Source organism: Panthera uncia, chromosome B4 (genome assembly GCF_023721935.1).
Source record: "Panthera uncia isolate 11264 chromosome B4, Puncia_PCG_1.0, whole genome shotgun sequence".
Classification (NCBI taxonomy): domain Eukaryota; kingdom Metazoa; phylum Chordata; class Mammalia; order Carnivora; family Felidae; genus Panthera; species Panthera uncia.
The window spans coordinates 93,864,937-93,884,362 of NC_064809.1; the positions used below are offsets into that span (position 1 = coordinate 93,864,937).

The window sequence follows — 19,426 nt, forward strand, 5'->3', positions numbered from 1 at the left end:
TATGGATTACATATTTATTTAATTTACATTTTATTACATATTATCTGTTTAAGATAGAATTTTATTTGTAATGTTGCAAATTAGATCTGGCAAACCTACGGCCTTTATAAAATTATTATAAGTGTGGAAGACAGGGCTTTCTCACTTTCCAAAAATCTTTTTGTCTTTTATTTATTCACCCATGTGCATTTGTACACACATACTCTTTCTTGCCTTCACTCCTAACAAATATATTTTGGTTATCTATTAAATTTCTGAGGACTGTGCTAATTGCTTGATAGATAGTAGTGAACACAATAGGCTTTTCCTAGATACCTGAGAGCATATGGTCTTGTGAAGGATGCCAACCAGTAAATGGCAATACATCGCAAGAACTAAGATACAGTACAAGGTACTTTGGGGCTCCCAGGAAGGGAGGAAAGGTCCCTCATTCAGCCTAGTTGGGTAGGGGTCAGGGAAGGCTTTCTGGAGGAAGTAAGTAGTATGTGTTGAGACCTGACGAGTGAATGTTAGCATGAAGAGGAGATAATTGGAGGAGAGAGGTTTTAGATGGAAGGAAATGTATAAAACATGATGTAAGTAGAGAACAGAGTAGTTGGTATCACAGGGCAACATAGTAGGGGAACAGAAAGTACCAAATGTAAAGATCAGGCCAGAGAGCTGAGTAAAGGCTAGAGCATGAAGGACCTGCTAAAATCGTTTTAGCCAGTTGTTCCAGTCATCTAGGTGAGATTATAGTGGTATGAATGAGGAGAGTGACAGGAAAGATAGAAGTATTGGAGAAAAATATTTAGAGTTTGATTTTGTGATTGAGTGGGTATGTGGAGGTAAGAAGGGAGAAGTTGAGCTTTTTAGTTTGGGGAACTGTAGGGATGATTGTTAACCTTGTTATAATGTTGTCACTTTATAATAGAGTAACACAATGCCTAATTTTAGATTATCTAAATCCAGGAGTGGTCCAGAAGTTGGGAGATTGTGGCTGTGTCTTTCTTTCTTCTTTCTTTCTTTCTTTCTTTCTTTCTTTCTTTCTTTCTCTCTCTCTCTCTCTCTCTTTCTTTCTTTCTTTCTTTCTTTCTTTCTTTCTTTCTTTCTTTCTAATATATTGTTGAGTTGGCTCACATACAGTGTGTTCAGTGTGCTTTTGGTTTTGGGGATAGATTCCCGTGGTTCATCGCTTACATATAACACCCAGTGCTCATCCCAACAAGTGCCCTGCTCAATGCTCTCAGTTTGTAACTATTTTTTTTCCCTTCCCTTCCCCCATGGTCGTCGGTGAGGTTTGTCAAGTTCCACATGAGTGAAAACATATGATACCTGTCTTTCTTTGACTGACTTATTTCACTTGGCATAATACCCTCCAGTTCCATCCACGTTGCTGCAGATGGCAGGATTTCATTCTTTCTCATTGTTTGGCTGTGTTTTGTGATACGAAATTCTTCCCCCTACCATGTTGACCCATCTCTGACTGGCACTAAGCATATTGATCAGACTAATATCCATAAGAAAGTCCAGCCTGGTTGGCAATATGTCGGTCTTAGATCTTGAAGAAAGAAGCTATGAATAGGTTACTACCCAGGGACTTATTAATAAGTAGATTTCAGGAGGGCAAAGGTTTGGCTGTTGAATAGCAGGTGTTAGGGGGTTTTAGTACCATAGCAGGCTCTGTATCAATCAGTGTTGTGATGTAACTGTCACTACGAAGTTGATTCAATCTGAGACCATTGATTAAAGCATAGTATTAGGATGAAGTGGTAGTTCCTTTCTGCTCTTTACTGGTCTTTGGAGAACTAGGATTGGTTTTAAGCATTTTATCTGTCTGTCTCTTTTTCTACTTAGAGGGTGGGTGCACATACTTGCGAATGCAGAGGAAGGGCAGTGGGGGGGGCGGGGAGAGAGAGAGAGAGAGAGAGAGAGAGAGAGAGAGAGAGAGAATTCCAAGTAGGCACCATGTCTAGTGCAGAGCCTGATGAAGGGCTTGATTCCACAACCCTGGGATCATGACCTGAGTCAAAACCAAGAGTCAGATGCTTAACTGAGCCACCCAGGCACCCCTAAATATTGCATTTTAAATGTGTTAAACTATCTATACTATATGGAAAAGATGACTAATGTAATGAGAAGGATCAAAGTGGTATTGTGGAAAACATTAGAAGGATGTAGGGATTTAACTTGAACAAAAGGAGTTTGGGTGCAACATTAAATAAAATCGAAACCTCTTAAAATGGTCAGTGAGATCCTGCCTTGCCTTATTAACTTTATCTCTTTCTGTTTTTAAAATTTTTGATATAGTGTGTGAGCAGGAGAGAGAGAGAATCTTAGGCTTCATGCTCAGTGCACATGATCCCACAACCCTGAGATCATGACCCAAGCCGAAATCAAGAGCTGGATGCTCTATCGACTGAGCTACCCAGGCTCTGTTTACCTCTTAAGCTTCATCTTATGCCATTCTCTTTTATATTGTAGCCATATGATTTTCTTTCAGTTGCTAAAATGCCCCAGACTGTGGGCAGACAGTGTTAGAGTCCTATATGTATGTTCTCTCTTTTGCTTGGAATATTCTTCTCCCTTTCTGATCCCTAAGGTCTCAGTTTAATGTCACTTCCTCACAGCAGCTTTTCTGGATGTCTCCTCTCCCGTGTAATGTAGGTTCCCACCCCCATTCTTTTTCATTGTCTCATTCCCTTGTTTGCTTCCTTCATAGCTCTTAATTGAATAATTTTATCTGTTTACTTTTTTACATGTTCTACTCTAGAATGTATGCCTACAAAGGCAGGGCTTGCATCTGTTTTGTTTACATTTTCTCCTCTAGGTTCCTAGCCACAGTGCTGGCACATAATACTTGCACAGTAAATCTCATTTGAATGAATAAATGACACAGTACTTACCAATTCTACAAATAATTTTGAAAGGGTTGTTATAAGAAATATATTTGTAGATTTGTTTTGTATGGGTCCAAAGAGCAATTAGAAGGTAACAGGTTGTAGCTCAGGGGTTAGACAGTTTTCTATCCTGGATAGGTTCAAAAAGAGACTGAACAATCACTTAAGTGCTTATAAGAGTATGGGTACTTGAATGTGTGTTGTACCACATTCAAGTGCTATTTTGATGAGAGTTGTAAATGAAACTTCTTTACTAATACAGAAAAGGAAACAGGAGTAAATACAGGAATCAGACATGATGGTAAAAATATCATTATTGGTGAGGCTTAGATAAGCATCATAATAATTCACAGGGGTTATTTATGTCAAGCATGCACCTTACTCTTTTCTGATCTCAGTAATCAAGTATGTCCTAGTGAAGGAGAGTTCGTTTAATAGATGTGCGTATTTCCACTTGAAAACACGAAGCCATGGGAATGGTGTTCCTCTGTGAGTGCGTGCGTGTTTGTGTGTGTGTGTGTGTGTGTGTGTGTGTATTTCATTCATTGAGTTTTGAGGAGCACTTATGTCCTGGAAGTACTGTGCTAACTGCTGGAAAGAGCAGTAATCAAAAAAGATATGGCCCCTGCCTTCATGAAGTTTGTACTGTTGTGGGAAAAACAAACATTACTTATACAAATAAATGTAATATTTCAGCTATAATAAGTGCTCCAAATAAGAGATATGTAGCACTGTGAGAGCATATAATAGGATAATTTGTAAGTTTTTTGTGTGTCAGTAGTAATTGAAGCTTTGAGAGGGAATGAAATTAAGGGGAGGATAAAGGGGGATGTGATGTGAGCATCAATGATTAATTGCAACCTTTAGTGACCTGGCCAAAGAGAAAAACCTACCAGAGGAGACTGCCCTCCCTATACTTTCTTCCCCACCCCCCCCTTTTGGGCTTTATTAAATTTATAGTCAACCAGGGATATGGCTGTTATGGGGGGAAGAGATAGCTTAAAGTGAGTCTGTCAAAAACTATACCCCTAATACTAGCCACTTCTCCACTCTGTATCCTTCTGTGACACTGGGGGCTAATTTACTCTTTGCCCCCTGAATGGTCTGAAATGTGTAAGAATAGTACATCAAATATTTTATCTTCAAGGCCCCTCTATACCCTAAGTTAAAAATAAACACTTCCTATTCTTTTTCCTATCGTAAATTATACCCAATTATATTGTGCCATAGAGAGTTCACCAGAGATTTTATGTTGAGTCCAAGTGGTAGAATACAGATACTCCAAATAAACTGTCACTAATATTATAAAAATTCCATATTTGTATAAGTCATCTCTATTAGATTCTTAGGGACATATTAAAGATACTTGTTCTTTATTAGTTATGATCTAAATAAGTGGAATTCTCCATTAAGTTGAACTCCAAAGAAATGAAAATTCCCAAATATTCTGAGGTTTTTACTCTACTAGATGTTGGCCATGGCAGTCTCATTTCCTGTCCCGAGAGCTGTTGTCGTAAGCAAAATAATGTTTCCAGAATCATGTTCCTGTGGTCAGAGATTGTTGTAGAGGCCAGAAGGAAGAATAGTAGTTCCGCAACCTCAGTGGCATGTCAGGCAGGCTCTGCCAGGGTCACTCTTCTTATCTTCTTCTCAATTCAAAACCAACAGAGAGAAGCAGACTATATTCTCTTTTTCTCTGTTTAACGTAAGTTGAATAATGTGGCTTGCATTTGTGGCCATCTTATCTTCTTAATACTTCCCCCTAATGAATTAAGGGCCTTACCATACAGATGAACAGAAGTTGTGAATGCAGTGGGGATGTGCCGCCTTGTTAAGAGTGAGAACAAGGCTGGGCCAGCTATGCACAGTCCTTCTTTCAGTCTCAGATCAGTCAGTGCAAAATAGGCCAGCTTCTTTAGACTTGTTATTTCTCAGATGGTTTTCTTATCTCTGGGGAAAAACATTCATTGCTCCATTCATTGATGTTTGTTAGTGATCTTTGATTTATTACCATTTAAAACATACTCAAGTAAAGAATGAATCACGAGTACATTTATGTTACCTTTCTGGAACCAAGTTGGTTGCTAGGATATGAATGAAGGTTGTAACACAGAGGTTCCAGTAAAATTAATTTGTATATTGGGACATTTTTACATTAATATATAATATCCACACAGTAAGATAATCCCTAAAAAGCCAAATTGGTTGTATCATCATATACCATTTATAAGATTAGGTTATAGACCTTCATTTATTCCCTTTGAGACATATGTGTAACAGAATATCATATATATAGTTTTGTTGTAAATATTCTGCACCTTTTTATTTTTATTAACTTTTTTGACTGATAGCCTTTGCAATGATATTTTTATTTCTTTCTTAATCTTTCCATATTGGTCCATTCTCAGTAGCAATGGAAAATAGTTACCACCACATCTCAGCACACAAAGCATTCTTCGTCTATTACCATTTCAGAATGTATTCTGAGGCCCTTGGGAGAGGCTCATTCCAAAGCCTGAAAAATACTTCTGAATTTACAGTAGATCTACTTCTATACTTGTGATATTAGACTATGGTTTTCTTTAAGCGCTTTAGTAGGCTCTAATAGAATTGCTGATGTTAACATCATTAAAAGTTTTGTCTTGCTGCTGCAGTGAGTTTGAAAGTCTTGAATAATGTTGTCATAAGATGTCAACTTCCCAGAATCCATTATATTTCCAGAATACATACATATAAATCCATAATATTTGATCTTTCCAACTTAAATCAGTGTGTTAACCTGGCAGGTGGAAGCGTAACATTATTCTGGAATGCCAGCTCTCCTTTTGATGAGTTCTGCAATTGCCTAGCAGTATACAACTTGTCCTTTGACCAATGTACTTTTAAAAAATGTTTCTGTTGATTTCTTTAGCTAAGGGCAACCAAATCTTAAATTTTTTATGTCTTTTCTCTCAGAACTTTTCCCAGCCTCTCATCACAGAGCACTGGGTATAAAAAGTGAAATCCTTTCTTTTTAAAAGAGTGGTTGTGTATTGGTTAGGCAGTCATTTCTTCTTTCCATCACTAATTTCTTGATTACAGTGTTAAATCTGGAGCAATAGTGTAATTCTCTGAGGCCGGATAGGTACAGGTTACATATCTGTTCCCTTTATACATGCATAGTCATGTTTTGACTTTCGTGATAATTTTTTTATTTGGATTTTAAAGAAATAATTTGACTTAATTTATCGTTAGAAAAAAATAATAACCGTAGTGCTAGTTGCGTTGTGCCAGGACAAAGTATATTGCTCTGTTAGTTACTTTTCTTTTTCTGGTGCTACATTTAAAAGACTTACCATTAAAAAATGCCTTGTGAGAACATATAGGTCTTCATATTAAGCATAATCCCAATAAGTGTTCAGAAACATAACACTTAATGAAAATTGAGCATTTTAAAAGTTATTTTTTTTTCTGCCTCAAATGACTCAACCTCAGCTTCTTAAAAAGCCAAGGAGCTTATTAAGCTACTGTTGTCTCTGAAGACAACTGTTGTTTCTGAATGTGTAAGAATAAGATCCTGATTTGGAGTTCATATCCCCTCTAGCATTGCTGTTGCATCCTTTTATGTTAGAATTGGGAAGAGATAACTGTTATTAAAGTTCTTATCTCAAACATTTATAATAAACTAGAAGTAGATAGCAGTAACATAACACATTTAAGTTTTATTTTAAACACAGAAAAGTTGTGGATTTATTATAGCTAACTTACTAAGGTATAAAACTTACTGAATAGAAAAAAGACTGGATAATTCATCTGATTACTTGAAATTAGATGTCTATTTGGAAAAGATTTATTCTGTAGTTATTAAGAAATGTGAAGAAAAACTTGCTTCTAGAGCTTAAGCCAGAACTAGACATACTGTACCTGAACTGTACCTTATAACTTTGTTAATAATTTTGTATGTGTTTATAATTATGTTAGCATAATTGATGATCTTTAACAAATAATTATTTTATCTTGTGTTTTTAAATACCTTATAATGTAGTATTACCAATCTCTGGAATGAAGTTGGAAACCCTTTCCAAATAGGACATTTTCCTGTATTGTACATATTAAATATAATGATGAATCCTAAAGTGTGTTTTAACATTAAAAAATGTTCATGATAACAAAGGCAGATATATTTGTTAGGCTTTTCTATTATAATTATAAACAAAAATTTGAGTTCATTACAACTTAGTCTTCTTGGCTTTACCTAGAATAAAAATATGCTTTAGTCCTTTTGTATTTGTTTAGTATTTCCTGTTTCACGTTTGGAGTTCATTTAAGATAGTTCCTAAATAGTTGCTAATATTGTATTAATGGGAAACAGTTCTAGAAGTGGACATTTGAGTTTTGGGGTAAAAGTAACTAGGCGTTAATAATTATTCAGGTAGTAATTGATCGACTGTGCTAGTGTTTTCTACAGATCCCTTCTTTTATTACAGATCTCCACAGGATAAAAGAACACTACTTGTGAATTGTCAGAATAAGAGTCTTTCACAGTCATTTGAAAATCTTCTTGATGAACCTGCCTATGGTTTAATACAAGTATGTTTCTTAATCTATTTTGTATTAATCTATTAATCTGATTGCATTATTTTATATCCTCCCACCTCTTACTTTCTCAGAGATTATATGGAATAGGCAAGTGCCTCTCTATGTGTAAACTTTATGAAACTATTCTTTGTAAGTTTTTAAAAAGTTTTTATTTATTTTGAGAGAGAGTGGGTAAGCACAAGTAGGGGAGGGACAGGGAGAGAGGGAGAGAGAGAGAATCTCAAGCAAGCTGTGCACTCTCAGCATAGAGCCCAGTGTGGGGCCTGATCTCACGAACTGTGAGATTATAACCTGAGCTGTCATCAGGAGTCAGACACTTAACCACCTGAGCCACCCCAGTGACCCTATTCTCCATAATTTTTTAGAAATAATATGCATATTATTTTTAAGAGTCAGAAGCTTCTTTGGTTCTTAGTTACCATTAAGACAATTTTCCCCTTTGTTGTAATTCTGAAATTGGACATTAGATTTTTATTGTTATAGCTTTCACTGTTTGAATCAGGTGAAAGGTTACTGAGTAAGCACTTTGAATTCATTAATGATAAACTTAAAAATATGGTTTGAATTTTTTTTTTTCATTTATTTATTTTTATTTACTTTTGAGAGACAGAGAGAGACAGAGCATGAGCAGGGGAGGGGCAGAGAGAGAGGGAGACACAGAATCCGAAGCGGGCTCCAGGTTCTGAGCTATCAGTGCAGGGCCCGACGCCGGGCTCGAACTCACGAGCCGTGAGATCATGACCTGAGCTGAAGTCGGCTGCTCAACTGACTGAGCCAGCCAGGCGCCCCTGAATTTTTATTTTCCATTTAAGTAGGTTCATTTAGGGTCATGATAATCTAATCCCCCTTAAAGTATTTGAGTATTTTCTTACATTTGACTAAAGATAATTCACTTAGCACAGGCAGAAATAAAGTTAATTTATTTTTCACTCAGATTTTTATGTAAACGAATGAAATCTTTGTTTATTCACTTATTCAAAAAATGTTGAGTGCCTACTGTGTCACAGTGCTTACTATGTCTCTTTTTGGTTCTGAATGAAGATAACAAGATAAAGAGAGAACATTTGAGGAAGGAGGACAAGACAGCTAGACACCAATTAAAGTAAAAAGTGAAAAAAGTTTTTCTTATGTGAAAATAATCATTTAAAAGTTAGACCTTTAAAAAGTAACTAATTTTACTAAATATGAATAAGCAGGCAGTTTGGGATTTAGAAGTAATCCTAGCAGTAGAAAAACCTTTAGCTGTTTTCCAGGGCAGCACTGTCCAGAACAGATTACACTCACTGGCATGATTTTATTAACCTTATACAGTAAAACCTTAGATTGTGAGTAACGTGCTCTGCAAAATGAGCAAGCGTTTTTAATAGATTTTAACTTGATAAACGAGTGATGTCTTGCAGTAGGAGTATAGTACATGACACCCAATGTCACATCACAACTGAGCCACTGGTTCTTGAAATTTGCTTTGTGATACACGAGTGCTTTGGATTACAAGCATGTTTCCAGAATGAATTATGCTCGCAAAGTAAGGTTTTACTGTAATTAGATTAAAATGTCAGTTAATATTTAAATATTGTGAGCTTTGAAACTTAGCTATTCAATATTTTCTGTTAGACTAGTTTGGTTGTGCACACTTCAAGAAATATTTTTTTTGTGAAGGCAGGACTGCTAGACAGAAGAAAGCTGTTGTGGGCCATGCATCAGTGGAAAGTAAGCGCTGCATATATTTGTGATGTATGCAGATCAAATAAGTCTGCAAATCATTTGTTTATCTGGAATTCAATCAGTAGCATTAACTTGCTGTTTATATACTATTTTAACCAAATGAAAAATTGCCTCAGAAAATACAAATTTTTCTTTCCAGAAAAAAAAAAAATTCAAGATAATCTTAGAATGCTGTTTTAGTTCTGATTTCCCCCCTTTAAAAAACATTGCCCTTTTGCCCATCAGAAGGTATTTTCATTTTCGATTTGAATTAATAATGCTAATGTTTTTCTTCTTACTACATAGAAAATTAAAAAGGACCCTTATACAGCAACTATGGTAGGATTTTCCAAAGTCACAAACTACATTTTTGATAGTTTGAGAGGCAGTGATCCCTCTACACATCAACGACCACCGTCAGAAATGGCAGATTTTCTTAGTGATGCTATTCCAGGTTTAAAGATAAATCAACAAGAAGAACCAGGATTTGAAGTCATCACAAGGGTGAGTGGAGATTTATATGAACATAGCTCTATATTCTAGCAAGAGAAATCCTTTTGAAACATGCACTGGATGTGCTAGAAATAGAAACTCGATTTTGGTTATATCTGCCTCTTTCTCATAATTCTTTCTTATAACTTTTTTGCTAACTTACATATTCTAACAACTAGTACTTGTTCTGCCACCAAATTCTTGGGTTGTTCTTCATCAGTTACTGCTTACACTTTGTTAATTAAGTTGGATCTTTCTTTTATTACTTTTTGATAATAATGAACAGGTTGTTTGTTTAATTGAGTGTGTAGCAGTGAGAGAATAGTGTGCCTTGCATATTGTTCCTAGTTCTGTTCCTAGTTTATATGTTTATCTCAGTAGGTGCCAGAGGCAGCTAGTCAGGACATTACTCTGAGGCTTTTATTCTCATATCAATCTTTTCTTTTTTAAGTAAGATGGATCTTTAGCCCGGAATTATGGCAGATCTTTATAAATGCTCAACAAGACTTTTGAATTCACTACAAGTTTAGGCTGTACATAGTTAGAATGCTATAAATATCTAAATTGTAATACTTAAAAGGCTTATCTTGCAGATGGCATTTTAAAATTACCAACATCTGTTAATTGAATAAAAAAACTGTAGAAAATACCAAGTGGAGCTAATGGATCATGAATCACTTCTGAGAGCTACAAATTTTAGTTTGGAAGAAAAGCTAATTTTAGAATATGATTAGTGGAATAGTACTGTCTTTTTAAATAATATAGCATACCATTTAATTTGAAGGGTCTCTTAAGGAATTTACATGTTGAATGTTTTATACTTACATAATTGAAACTCAAAATTGCAAATGTACTCCTATCTCTGAATTTATAACCCTGTTATTTATATGTTTAGTGGGAAGGAAAATGTATGGAATGCTGTTATAGTTCATAAGTTGAACATTGGAAAATAAAGGAAGATATTAGAAATGTTAAAAATCATGTCAGTAATAAATGGTATTTATTTTAATTTTTATATACCTTTATTTCATTTCACTGGTTAAAAAAGTGTACTCCTCATTCCTTATTTTCTTAATTTAGATTGATTTGGGAGAACGACCTGTTGTTCAAAGGAGAGAGCCAGTATCCCTGGAAGAGTGGACTAAGAACATTGATTCTGAAGGAAGAATTTTAAATGTCGATAATATGAAGCAGATGATATTTAGAGGGGTAAATACCTTAATAGGGATGATACTTGAAACTGCTGATATTTAAGTTTTCTTTCTTTATGGGAGGTGTTTGGGGAGTCAGGGAATGAATTCCTTTTTGATAAATGATGTTTTATAATCCCTGTAGGACAGAGTGAAGTCCCTTTGATGTCCCTGAGGGTTGAGTGGGGGAAGATACCATTAAGTCTAGGGAAAGATAGTCTTCTTTACTTGAAGTTCTGTGGGTTATGTGAAGGAGGCATATATGTACCCCAGTGGTAGTTTCCTTATCTAGTAAGATTGGACTTAGAAAGACTAATCAGTCCCTCTGACTTCTATATAATCTGTATACTCTGCATTGTTGAAGCTTTCTGGCAGCTACTTAACATCGTCTGAATCTGGAGGTCAGGAACAAGGTGTAGTATTCATTGAATTGAGCTATTTTTATATGTAAAACTATCTTTTAAATATTAGTCTTACTGTGTATTTATATGCAAGTTTTGTGAACTTAAAAGTATTGCATACTTTTTACGAATGCGTTTAATATGCATGTTTTCTTTAGGGACTTAGTCATGCATTGAGAAAGCAGGCATGGAAATTTCTTCTGGGCTATTTTCCTTGGGACAGTACCAAGGAGGAAAGAACTCAATTACAAAAACAAAAAACGTAAGTAAGGTCTTTTGTCATCAAAGAAATTAAAATAATTCACTCGTACAAATTCGTATAGTGCTTCTAGATGACTATTTGAAATAGATGAAGGTATGGGAAAATAATCTTATTTTCATCTTTTTAATTGAAAAATTATGAGCCCTGTAGTTATTTCAAACTAGTCATTTCAAACATTGCAGTTGTGTTGGTGAATATGTAGAAAGATGGCAAAAAAAAAATTCCACTTCCTTTATAAAAGCATTTTGCATAAATGAAAAATAAGATATGGATTTTTAAATACATCATTCATCTTGATTAAGTTTTACAATTTATTATGAAATTATAAAAATGGCCCATAAGAAGTGTATTTACCATTTAGGTTAATTACCTTTATTTCCCTCGTGCTCTTGTAACATAAACTAATCTTTCATTTTTTTTTGGAAGAGTGTTTCTCTAAGTAATTTCTCAGTCTTGAAAAGAAACAGGGTGAACTTTCCAGGTACCCTTTATATTCCCAGTTCATCAGTTTAGCCTTTGATTTAAAGCTCACTCTGAATCTTTATGTGCGTATTTAAATTTTCAGACCATCCTTTCTCTTTCAACACCTTTGCAGTCCTCCTAAGATATTTCACATTAACAAGTTTGTGCAAAAACTGATTGAAAAATGGAACTCTTAGGTCAGATTAAAAAAATAATTTATAGATTTGTATTTGTAATTATTCAGAAACTTTAGTGGTTAAAATATTTAATAACTAGAATAATTTTAGGTATCATATTAAGGATTAAGGTAAATGCTTTCTTAAAATCATACGTAAATATTCTAGTAGTTTAAGTAAAGTTTATGGTAAATATAAGGTTATTTTTCCTTTGTTTTCACTCATGTATCATAACTTTAAACATTTTACTATCATTTATAACCTCACATCTGACTAGCATCATAAATGCTTTGATACATTGTTTATACAAAAACCCAATTAGAATTTTTAAAAATATAGTATTCTAATAGCTTTTTTTGGTATAAATTGTCTCCTGTAGTGATGAATACTTCAGGATGAAACTACAGTGGAAATCTGTCAGTGAGGAACAAGAGAAGAGAAATTCGAGGTTAAGAGATTATAGAAGTCTTATCGGTAATTTTTTCCTAATTTTAAAAATGCATGAGAGCAGTTTACATTGAAGTCTTGGTAGGATTTAAGAAGTGAAATATATGCTACAGAGTAGGGCTCAAAAGAGATCTCAGAATTGGAGAGTACATTAGAATATTTATTTGATGTTCTTGGTTGTTCCTTTTCTAATAGGATATGAATTCAGTCATTATAAGTACTGATATATTTCATTTTCAGTTCTAAAATGTGAATTTTAAAAAGTGTTTAACTTTATTTGCTTATTTAATTAATTTTATTAAATTGTCTCCCTTATTACAAAAAACAGTGTGTCTATTATAGAAAAATTAGGAACTACAGATAAGCAAAAAGAAGAAAATAAAGATTGGTTTTGTTTCTGTCATGCAGAGATAACTATAGTTGATAGACATTGATTTGTGTCTCTCCAGACCATCTCTAAATATGCATATAATTCATTTTTTTAATAAATCAGATAGTAAATGTTTGTTAATGTTTGAGAATTGAATAAGAATTCATCTAGGAATAACTATTTCATAAAAAAGAGATGTTTGACAGAATTTTACATCAAAGGAATTAGACTTATTTCCAGAGAGTAAGTACTGGGTCATCTAGCTCTTATGATAAAGGCCAGGTTGGTGTAAGTTATTGAAAGAATACATAGATACTTCTGTACATGTCTTAAAGTTTTAAGTTGATAATCTCCATTTTACAGAAAACTGAACCATTGAAAGTATAATTGACTTGTCCAAGGTCACATGATTTAATAAGAGCAGAACCCAGTTTCAGTGCTCTTAACTATCTTGTTAGCTAGCCTCTACATAATTTTAGGATAGCTTTGGATAGTAGTGGAATTTACTTTTTAAATTCTTATATTGCTTTTGGATTTATTTATAGCTTCACAAATAAAGATGGGGAATGTTTTTACCACCATGTTCAACATCACCTTCCCATGGAAGAAGAAAATCCCTACAAATTATAGTTAGAAAGCCCAACATAAACAATTTGGTAGCTTTTGTAAAGACATAAAGACAAATGATGAGATCTTTTTGGTAATAGTACTTTGGATTATAAAGTTTTCATTTGTTCATGTAAGTCATCTCTACCCAACATGGGGATTGAACTCACAACCCTGAGGTCAAGAGTTGCATGCTCCTCTGACTAAGCCAGCTGGGTACCCCAATACTTTTGGCTGTAAAAGAATTTATTTTTCCAAAAAATAAATTATACTGGAATAAACTGTGTCCTTCCTCCAGTTATCTCAGAAGGTTGGGGATCTTGAGGCATGGAATTATCTGAAGTTTCCAACTGAAGTCCCCTGCTGTTTTCACTTTCAGTAGGAAAAAATGGTAATGGACTGTTTTTTCCTGCTTGAACATAAAATATTTGAACTGGAAGGGATCTTACAGATTAAGTAACTTTTCTTTCTTTTCTTTTTTTTTTTTTTAAAGTGTGTGTGTATGTATGTCTTTATTAATATAAATAAGTAAGTAATCTTTTTACCCAGCGTGGGTCTCAAACTCACAACCTCGAGATTGAGAGTTGTGTGCTACCCCCAACTGAGCCAGCCAGGCACCCCTTAATTAAGCCTTTTCTTTCCACATGCTATTTCATTTTCTTTTTTTTTTTTTTTTTTTTTTTTTTTTTTTTTTTTTTGTTAGGGAGCAGTGATAATGGTTCTGATAATTCTCAATCTTTCTTGTGTCTTATTCTCACTTCAAGGAGTTTGGAGGAAAAATGTAAACATTTCAAATCAAAAGAATTGAGCCATACTTTCATCCAGTTTTTTCATTTTTAGTTCAGCAGATAACAGACTTGAAGCCCAGAAAATGTTAGTAAATTGTCTTCAGTCATCTGTCTAGTTAGTTCCATAGCCCAGACTCATTCATACTCAGATCTGATTCTTAATTCAGTTACTTTTCAACTGTACCATACTTTCTACCAGTAGAAGTATATATAATAAGTTGGTTTTAAAGGATTCTTTTTCCATAGTACTTTTTCTCAAAAGTATTTTTTGGGGAAAGGTTGCCAAAAGCTTTTTGTTGTTGTTGTTGTTTTCTTTGGTATAAATTCATTTTATTAAAAAATACACAGGTAAGCTGTAGATCTTGTGGTTAGTGCCAACGTGTTGGATTTTAAGTATGAAAAGAAACTATTGGAGCATTTTGAGTAAGACCATTTTATTTGTATTTTAAAATCAGTATTTCTGCTCTATGGAAAAATGGATTGTCAAGGTACAGGTAGGAACAGGGAGACCAATTAGTAGAGAACTCTAAGAGATGGTAGTAGTGGAAATGTAGATAAGTAAGTGGATTCAACTTATATTTTGGTGATGCAATCGATAAGACTTTCTGATGTATTAAATGTGGGGTATGAAGAAGAAGAGAATTTAGGATGGGACTACATTTCTTGACTAAAGAAATTGGCCAGTTGGTGGTGCTACTTATGGTGATGAAGAGAATGGGGGATGGTGAAATGGAATTAGATATAACTTATATACCTTATAGTGAGATATACAAATGGAATGTCAAGGGGCTAGTTGAGTAATCTGCAACAGTCTGGGTAGGAGATATAAATTTGGATATTATCAGTATAAACATCCTCGGGAATGGATGATATCATTTGTGGTGGGGGGGGGGGGGAAGGCAGATAAGAAGGCCCAGGAATCCTGGTCTTTACAGCACTGGTTTCTAACTTTGGCTGCATGTTAGAATCGCTAGGGATCTTTTTTAAAATCACATTTTATTTTAAACATTCATACATTCATTCATTCAATAAATATTTACTTAGTGCCTTTATGTACTAGGCCCTCCCCTAGGCATTGGGTATTCATGAGTGAACAAAACAGACAAAAGACTTACCCTCAAGGAGCTGTTATCCTTGTGGGGAAGAACAGACAGTAAACAAGATAAGTAACATGTGGTATGTTAGTGATAAGTGCTAAGTAGAAAAATCAGACAGGCAAGATGTTAGGAAGTTTATTGGTCATGTTGCAGTTTTAATGTGGGTGACCTGAAAAGGCTTTTATTGAAAAAGTGGTATTTGAGTAGAAACTTGAAAAAGGGGAAGAGTGAGCTATGCTGATATCTAGGTGAAGGGCAGTCCAAGTAGAAAGGAACAACGTATATTAAGACTGGTTTTCACCCCAGGTTCTCTGCATGTTTGAAGTATAGCAGGGAGGTAAGTGTGGTTAGAATGAGCTGGGGTAGAGTATAGAAAGTAAGAAGTTCAGAGAGGAAACAATGAAGGAATAGGTACAGATCACATAGAGCCTTGTAGTTCTCTGTAAAGACATAAGCTTTTCCTCTGAGTGTGATGGGAAGCACTGGAGGATATTTAGCAGGAGTGATACGACCTTTAAACAAATCACTCTGGCTACTGTTTGGAGAATAGCTGTAGGGGGGCAGGGGTGGAAATAGATCATGTGAGGCTATTGGTATAATTTAGGCAAGAGATGATGGTTGATACAGAGCACTAGCAGTTGAGTGAGATTTGAATAGAGACTTGAAGAAGCAGAGAGTGTATGCCATGCAGCTATCTGGACGAAGGGCATCTGGGCAGAGGGGAACAGCATGGTCTAGACTTGTTTGTCCTTCAGGACCTCCACATGTTTGAAGAAGAGCAAAGAGGAGACCCATGTAGCTCTCTAGATTGAAGTGAATGGGAGGGGTGGCATGGAATGAATGGATGGGAGATCTCAGCGTTGGTTTCTATATGTATTTTGAAAGTTTGACACACAGACACACACACACACACACACACACACACACACACACACGTATGTATCTGTGTCAGACAAGGAGAGCAAAGACTCAAGAATGACTCCAAAGTTTTTAAAGTGAGTAACCAGAGGAATGGAATTGTAGGTTTTTAATTAAGACACAGAAAACTGTGAGAGAATCAAGTTTGAAAGGAAATATTTGGAACTTATTGGACATGTTAAGTGTGAAACTGCCTATTGGATGTTGATACATTAAAATGTAGAGTTGGAGGGGCGCCTGGGTGGCGCAGTCGGTTAAGCGTCCGACTTCAGCCAGGTCACGATCTCGCGGTCCGTGAGTTCGAGCCCCGCATCAGGCTCTGGGCTGATGGCTCGGAGCCTGGAGCCTGTTTCCGATTCTGTGTTTCCCTCTCTCTCTGCCCCTCCCCCGTTCATGCTCTGTCTCTCTCTGTCCCAAAAATAAATTAAAAACGTTGAAAAAAAAAATTTTAAATGTAGAGTTGGAATTATATGCATAGGGCTAGAATTTAGGGGAGAGAAGGGGGCTGGAGATAAAAATGTAGAGGTCATCAGCATATAGATGGTGGAGGACTAGATGACATTGCCAAAGGAGTGGTGTATTTAGAAAAGGAGGGATCCAAGAACTGAGCTCTGAGGTAGTACGTTATTTTTTTTTTTTTTTATTAAAAAAATTTTTTGTTTACTTTTGAGATAGAGCACGAGCTGGAAGAGGAAGGGAGACAGAATCCAAAGCAGGCTCCAGGCTCTGAGCTGTCAGCACAGAGCCTGACTCAGGGCTCGAACTCAAGAGCTGTGAGATCATGACCTGAGCCAAAGTCAGATGCTTTAGAGACTGAGCCACCCAGGCACCCTTCTGAGGTAGTACTTTAACTTATAAACAGGAACAATTAGGAGAAATCAGCAAAACAGACTGAGAAAAGAGCCAGAGAAAAAAAGAGGGAAAACCTGAGAGTTTTGACCAGAAGTCAAGTGAAAAAAGTATTTCAACAAGGAGTAACTAGGATGTCAAGTGAGATGAAGACTTGGGTTGACCATTGCACAAGGTATTGAGATCACTAGAGATTTTGATTAGAGAGGTTTTGGTGAAGTGATAACCTGATTGGAGTGAGTTCAGGAGGAAACGGGAGGAGTGGATTTGGAGACAATATATACAGCTCTTTCAAGAAGTTTTGCTCTAAACGGAGACAGAATGGGATGCCATTCAAGGGAAAAGTGTGGTTAAGTAAGGTTTTTATGAAAAGAGAAACAATAGTATGGTTGAAAACTATGTAAGAAAAACTCATGAAACTGGAGAGGGAGACAAGAATTACTAGAGCAACGTCCTTGGGTAGCCAGTAGAGTATGGATTTCACGCACAAGAGGAGGGGTTGGACTTAGCCACGATCTTGGAAGCTCATTTAGAGTGAGTGATAGGAGAGAAGGGGACTGTGTGAATACAAATGCAGTTATGTGGTTAAAATAGTAGAATCCTATGGAAGTTCTCCTTGGATAACTTCTGTTTTCTCAGAAATAAGAAGCAAGGTGTTCATCTAAGAGCTAGAGTTCGGAGAATATACCATGTTGGAAGCTTAAAGATAGAGAAGATGTAAAGTAGTTCTATGAATGGGGACAGAGAATGGATGAAGGAAATAGCATGAGTGCCAGGCAGAATTAGGGGCCCACATGAGGTTACTGATGGCAAATGTAAAGTGGGATCTGTTGGGGTGGTTGTGTTTTGCTTCAGTCTTTTTTAGCCATAATAAGTTAAATGGAGAGTTGGTTTTAACGAGGGTTTTTTTTTTTTTTTAAACTTACTAATTTTCTTTCTAGAAAATTAGTTTCTAGAAGTACTTCCCTTATAAAATACTTTCATATATCACTTTTGATCCCTTTTTGTTTTCTGCCTGGTATGTCACTTCTAAATATACAAGAGGAAAGAAATACACTTCATGAGGGTATAAATAATTTTTTACCACATTTAAAACCCCTATTAAGGCAGATATATTCTATATTATTGTTATGACTGTATAAATTGTGCTTGAGTTAATAAAAAAAATAAACTTATGTACCTGTTTGAGACCCAACCATTTTGATGTTTTTAAATGAAATTTTACATTTATTATGCTTTCTTTGGTATTGCTTTTCCTTATTTGTTTGATAAACGGTTCCACAATTCTATAGATATATACTTGGTTTTATTAAATCTAATGTAGTATATTTAAAAAAAAAAATTTTTTTTAACGTTTATTTATTTTTGAGACAGAGAGAGACAGAGCATGAACGAGGGAGGGTCAGAGAGAGGGAGGCACAGAATCTGAAACAGGCTCCAGGCTCCGAGCTGTCAGCACAGAGCCCGACGCGGGGCTTGAACTCACGGACCGCGAGATCATGACCTGAGCCGAAGTCGGACGCCCAACCGACTGAGCCACACAGGCGCCCCTAATGTAGTATATTTTAATAGAAAGCTATACTATTCTAATATTTAAAAAAAATGCCCTTATAGAATATAAACTCATGTCATCTTCTATTTGTTAGATTCTACTTGGTTGTAAAATACCTCCGCATCTCTTCACAAGTACAGGTTTACCCAGCTATCTGAAAGTAGAGCGTTCCTATGAGACCTTTCATAAGCCTAAATGGCATAAAGCAAAGAAACAATTACTATTAGCTTATATGAAAGATTTCTTAAGGATTCCCACACCCCAAAAATAACCTCTTTTAGACTTTTTTGATACCTTAGGACACATCTTGCTAATAGATACACAAAATAAATTACGATAAAGCACAGATGCTCACAGACACAGTTCAAAGCTATGGATGATTGAGGGTAAGTCCCCGGAAAAGAGCTTGGCGGGACCCATCTGGCTGCCCAGGGTGCATGCTGCCTGTTGAATGTTATTTTTGCTTCTGGACGTTTTTTGGAAAAGTGAAAATCCTCTTCGGATTTCTTTTGGTTAGTGAAAACGGGTACTAACGTGGGTCTTTTGTAAAAGTGAAGTGGTGTAATGCAAACTTCTGAAAAGCGGGAGTATCTGTATGGACAGTGTTTTCAATTTATTCAGTTTAAAGGGGTGGAGTGCAGTGGGGAGAGGTCAG

At 35.6% G+C, this 19,426-nt stretch overlaps 1 protein-coding gene across 5 annotated transcripts in view; it reads left to right on the forward strand.

Moving 5' to 3' along the window:
• The window catches only part of TBC1D15 (TBC1 domain family member 15), a 94,107-nt gene that overhangs the window by 55,025 nt on the left and 19,656 nt on the right, over nucleotides 1–19,426 (forward strand). For all 5 annotated transcript variants that reach the window (XM_049625980.1, XM_049625977.1, XM_049625978.1 and 2 more), the window contains 5 exons: nucleotides 7,346–7,448; nucleotides 9,468–9,665; nucleotides 10,734–10,862; nucleotides 11,403–11,506; nucleotides 12,524–12,618. In XM_049625980.1, the coding sequence (XP_049481937.1) occupies nucleotides 7,346–7,448; nucleotides 9,468–9,665; nucleotides 10,734–10,862; nucleotides 11,403–11,506; nucleotides 12,524–12,618 (629 nt within the window). The remainder of the gene's footprint in view (nucleotides 1–7,345; nucleotides 7,449–9,467; nucleotides 9,666–10,733; nucleotides 10,863–11,402; nucleotides 11,507–12,523; nucleotides 12,619–19,426) is intronic.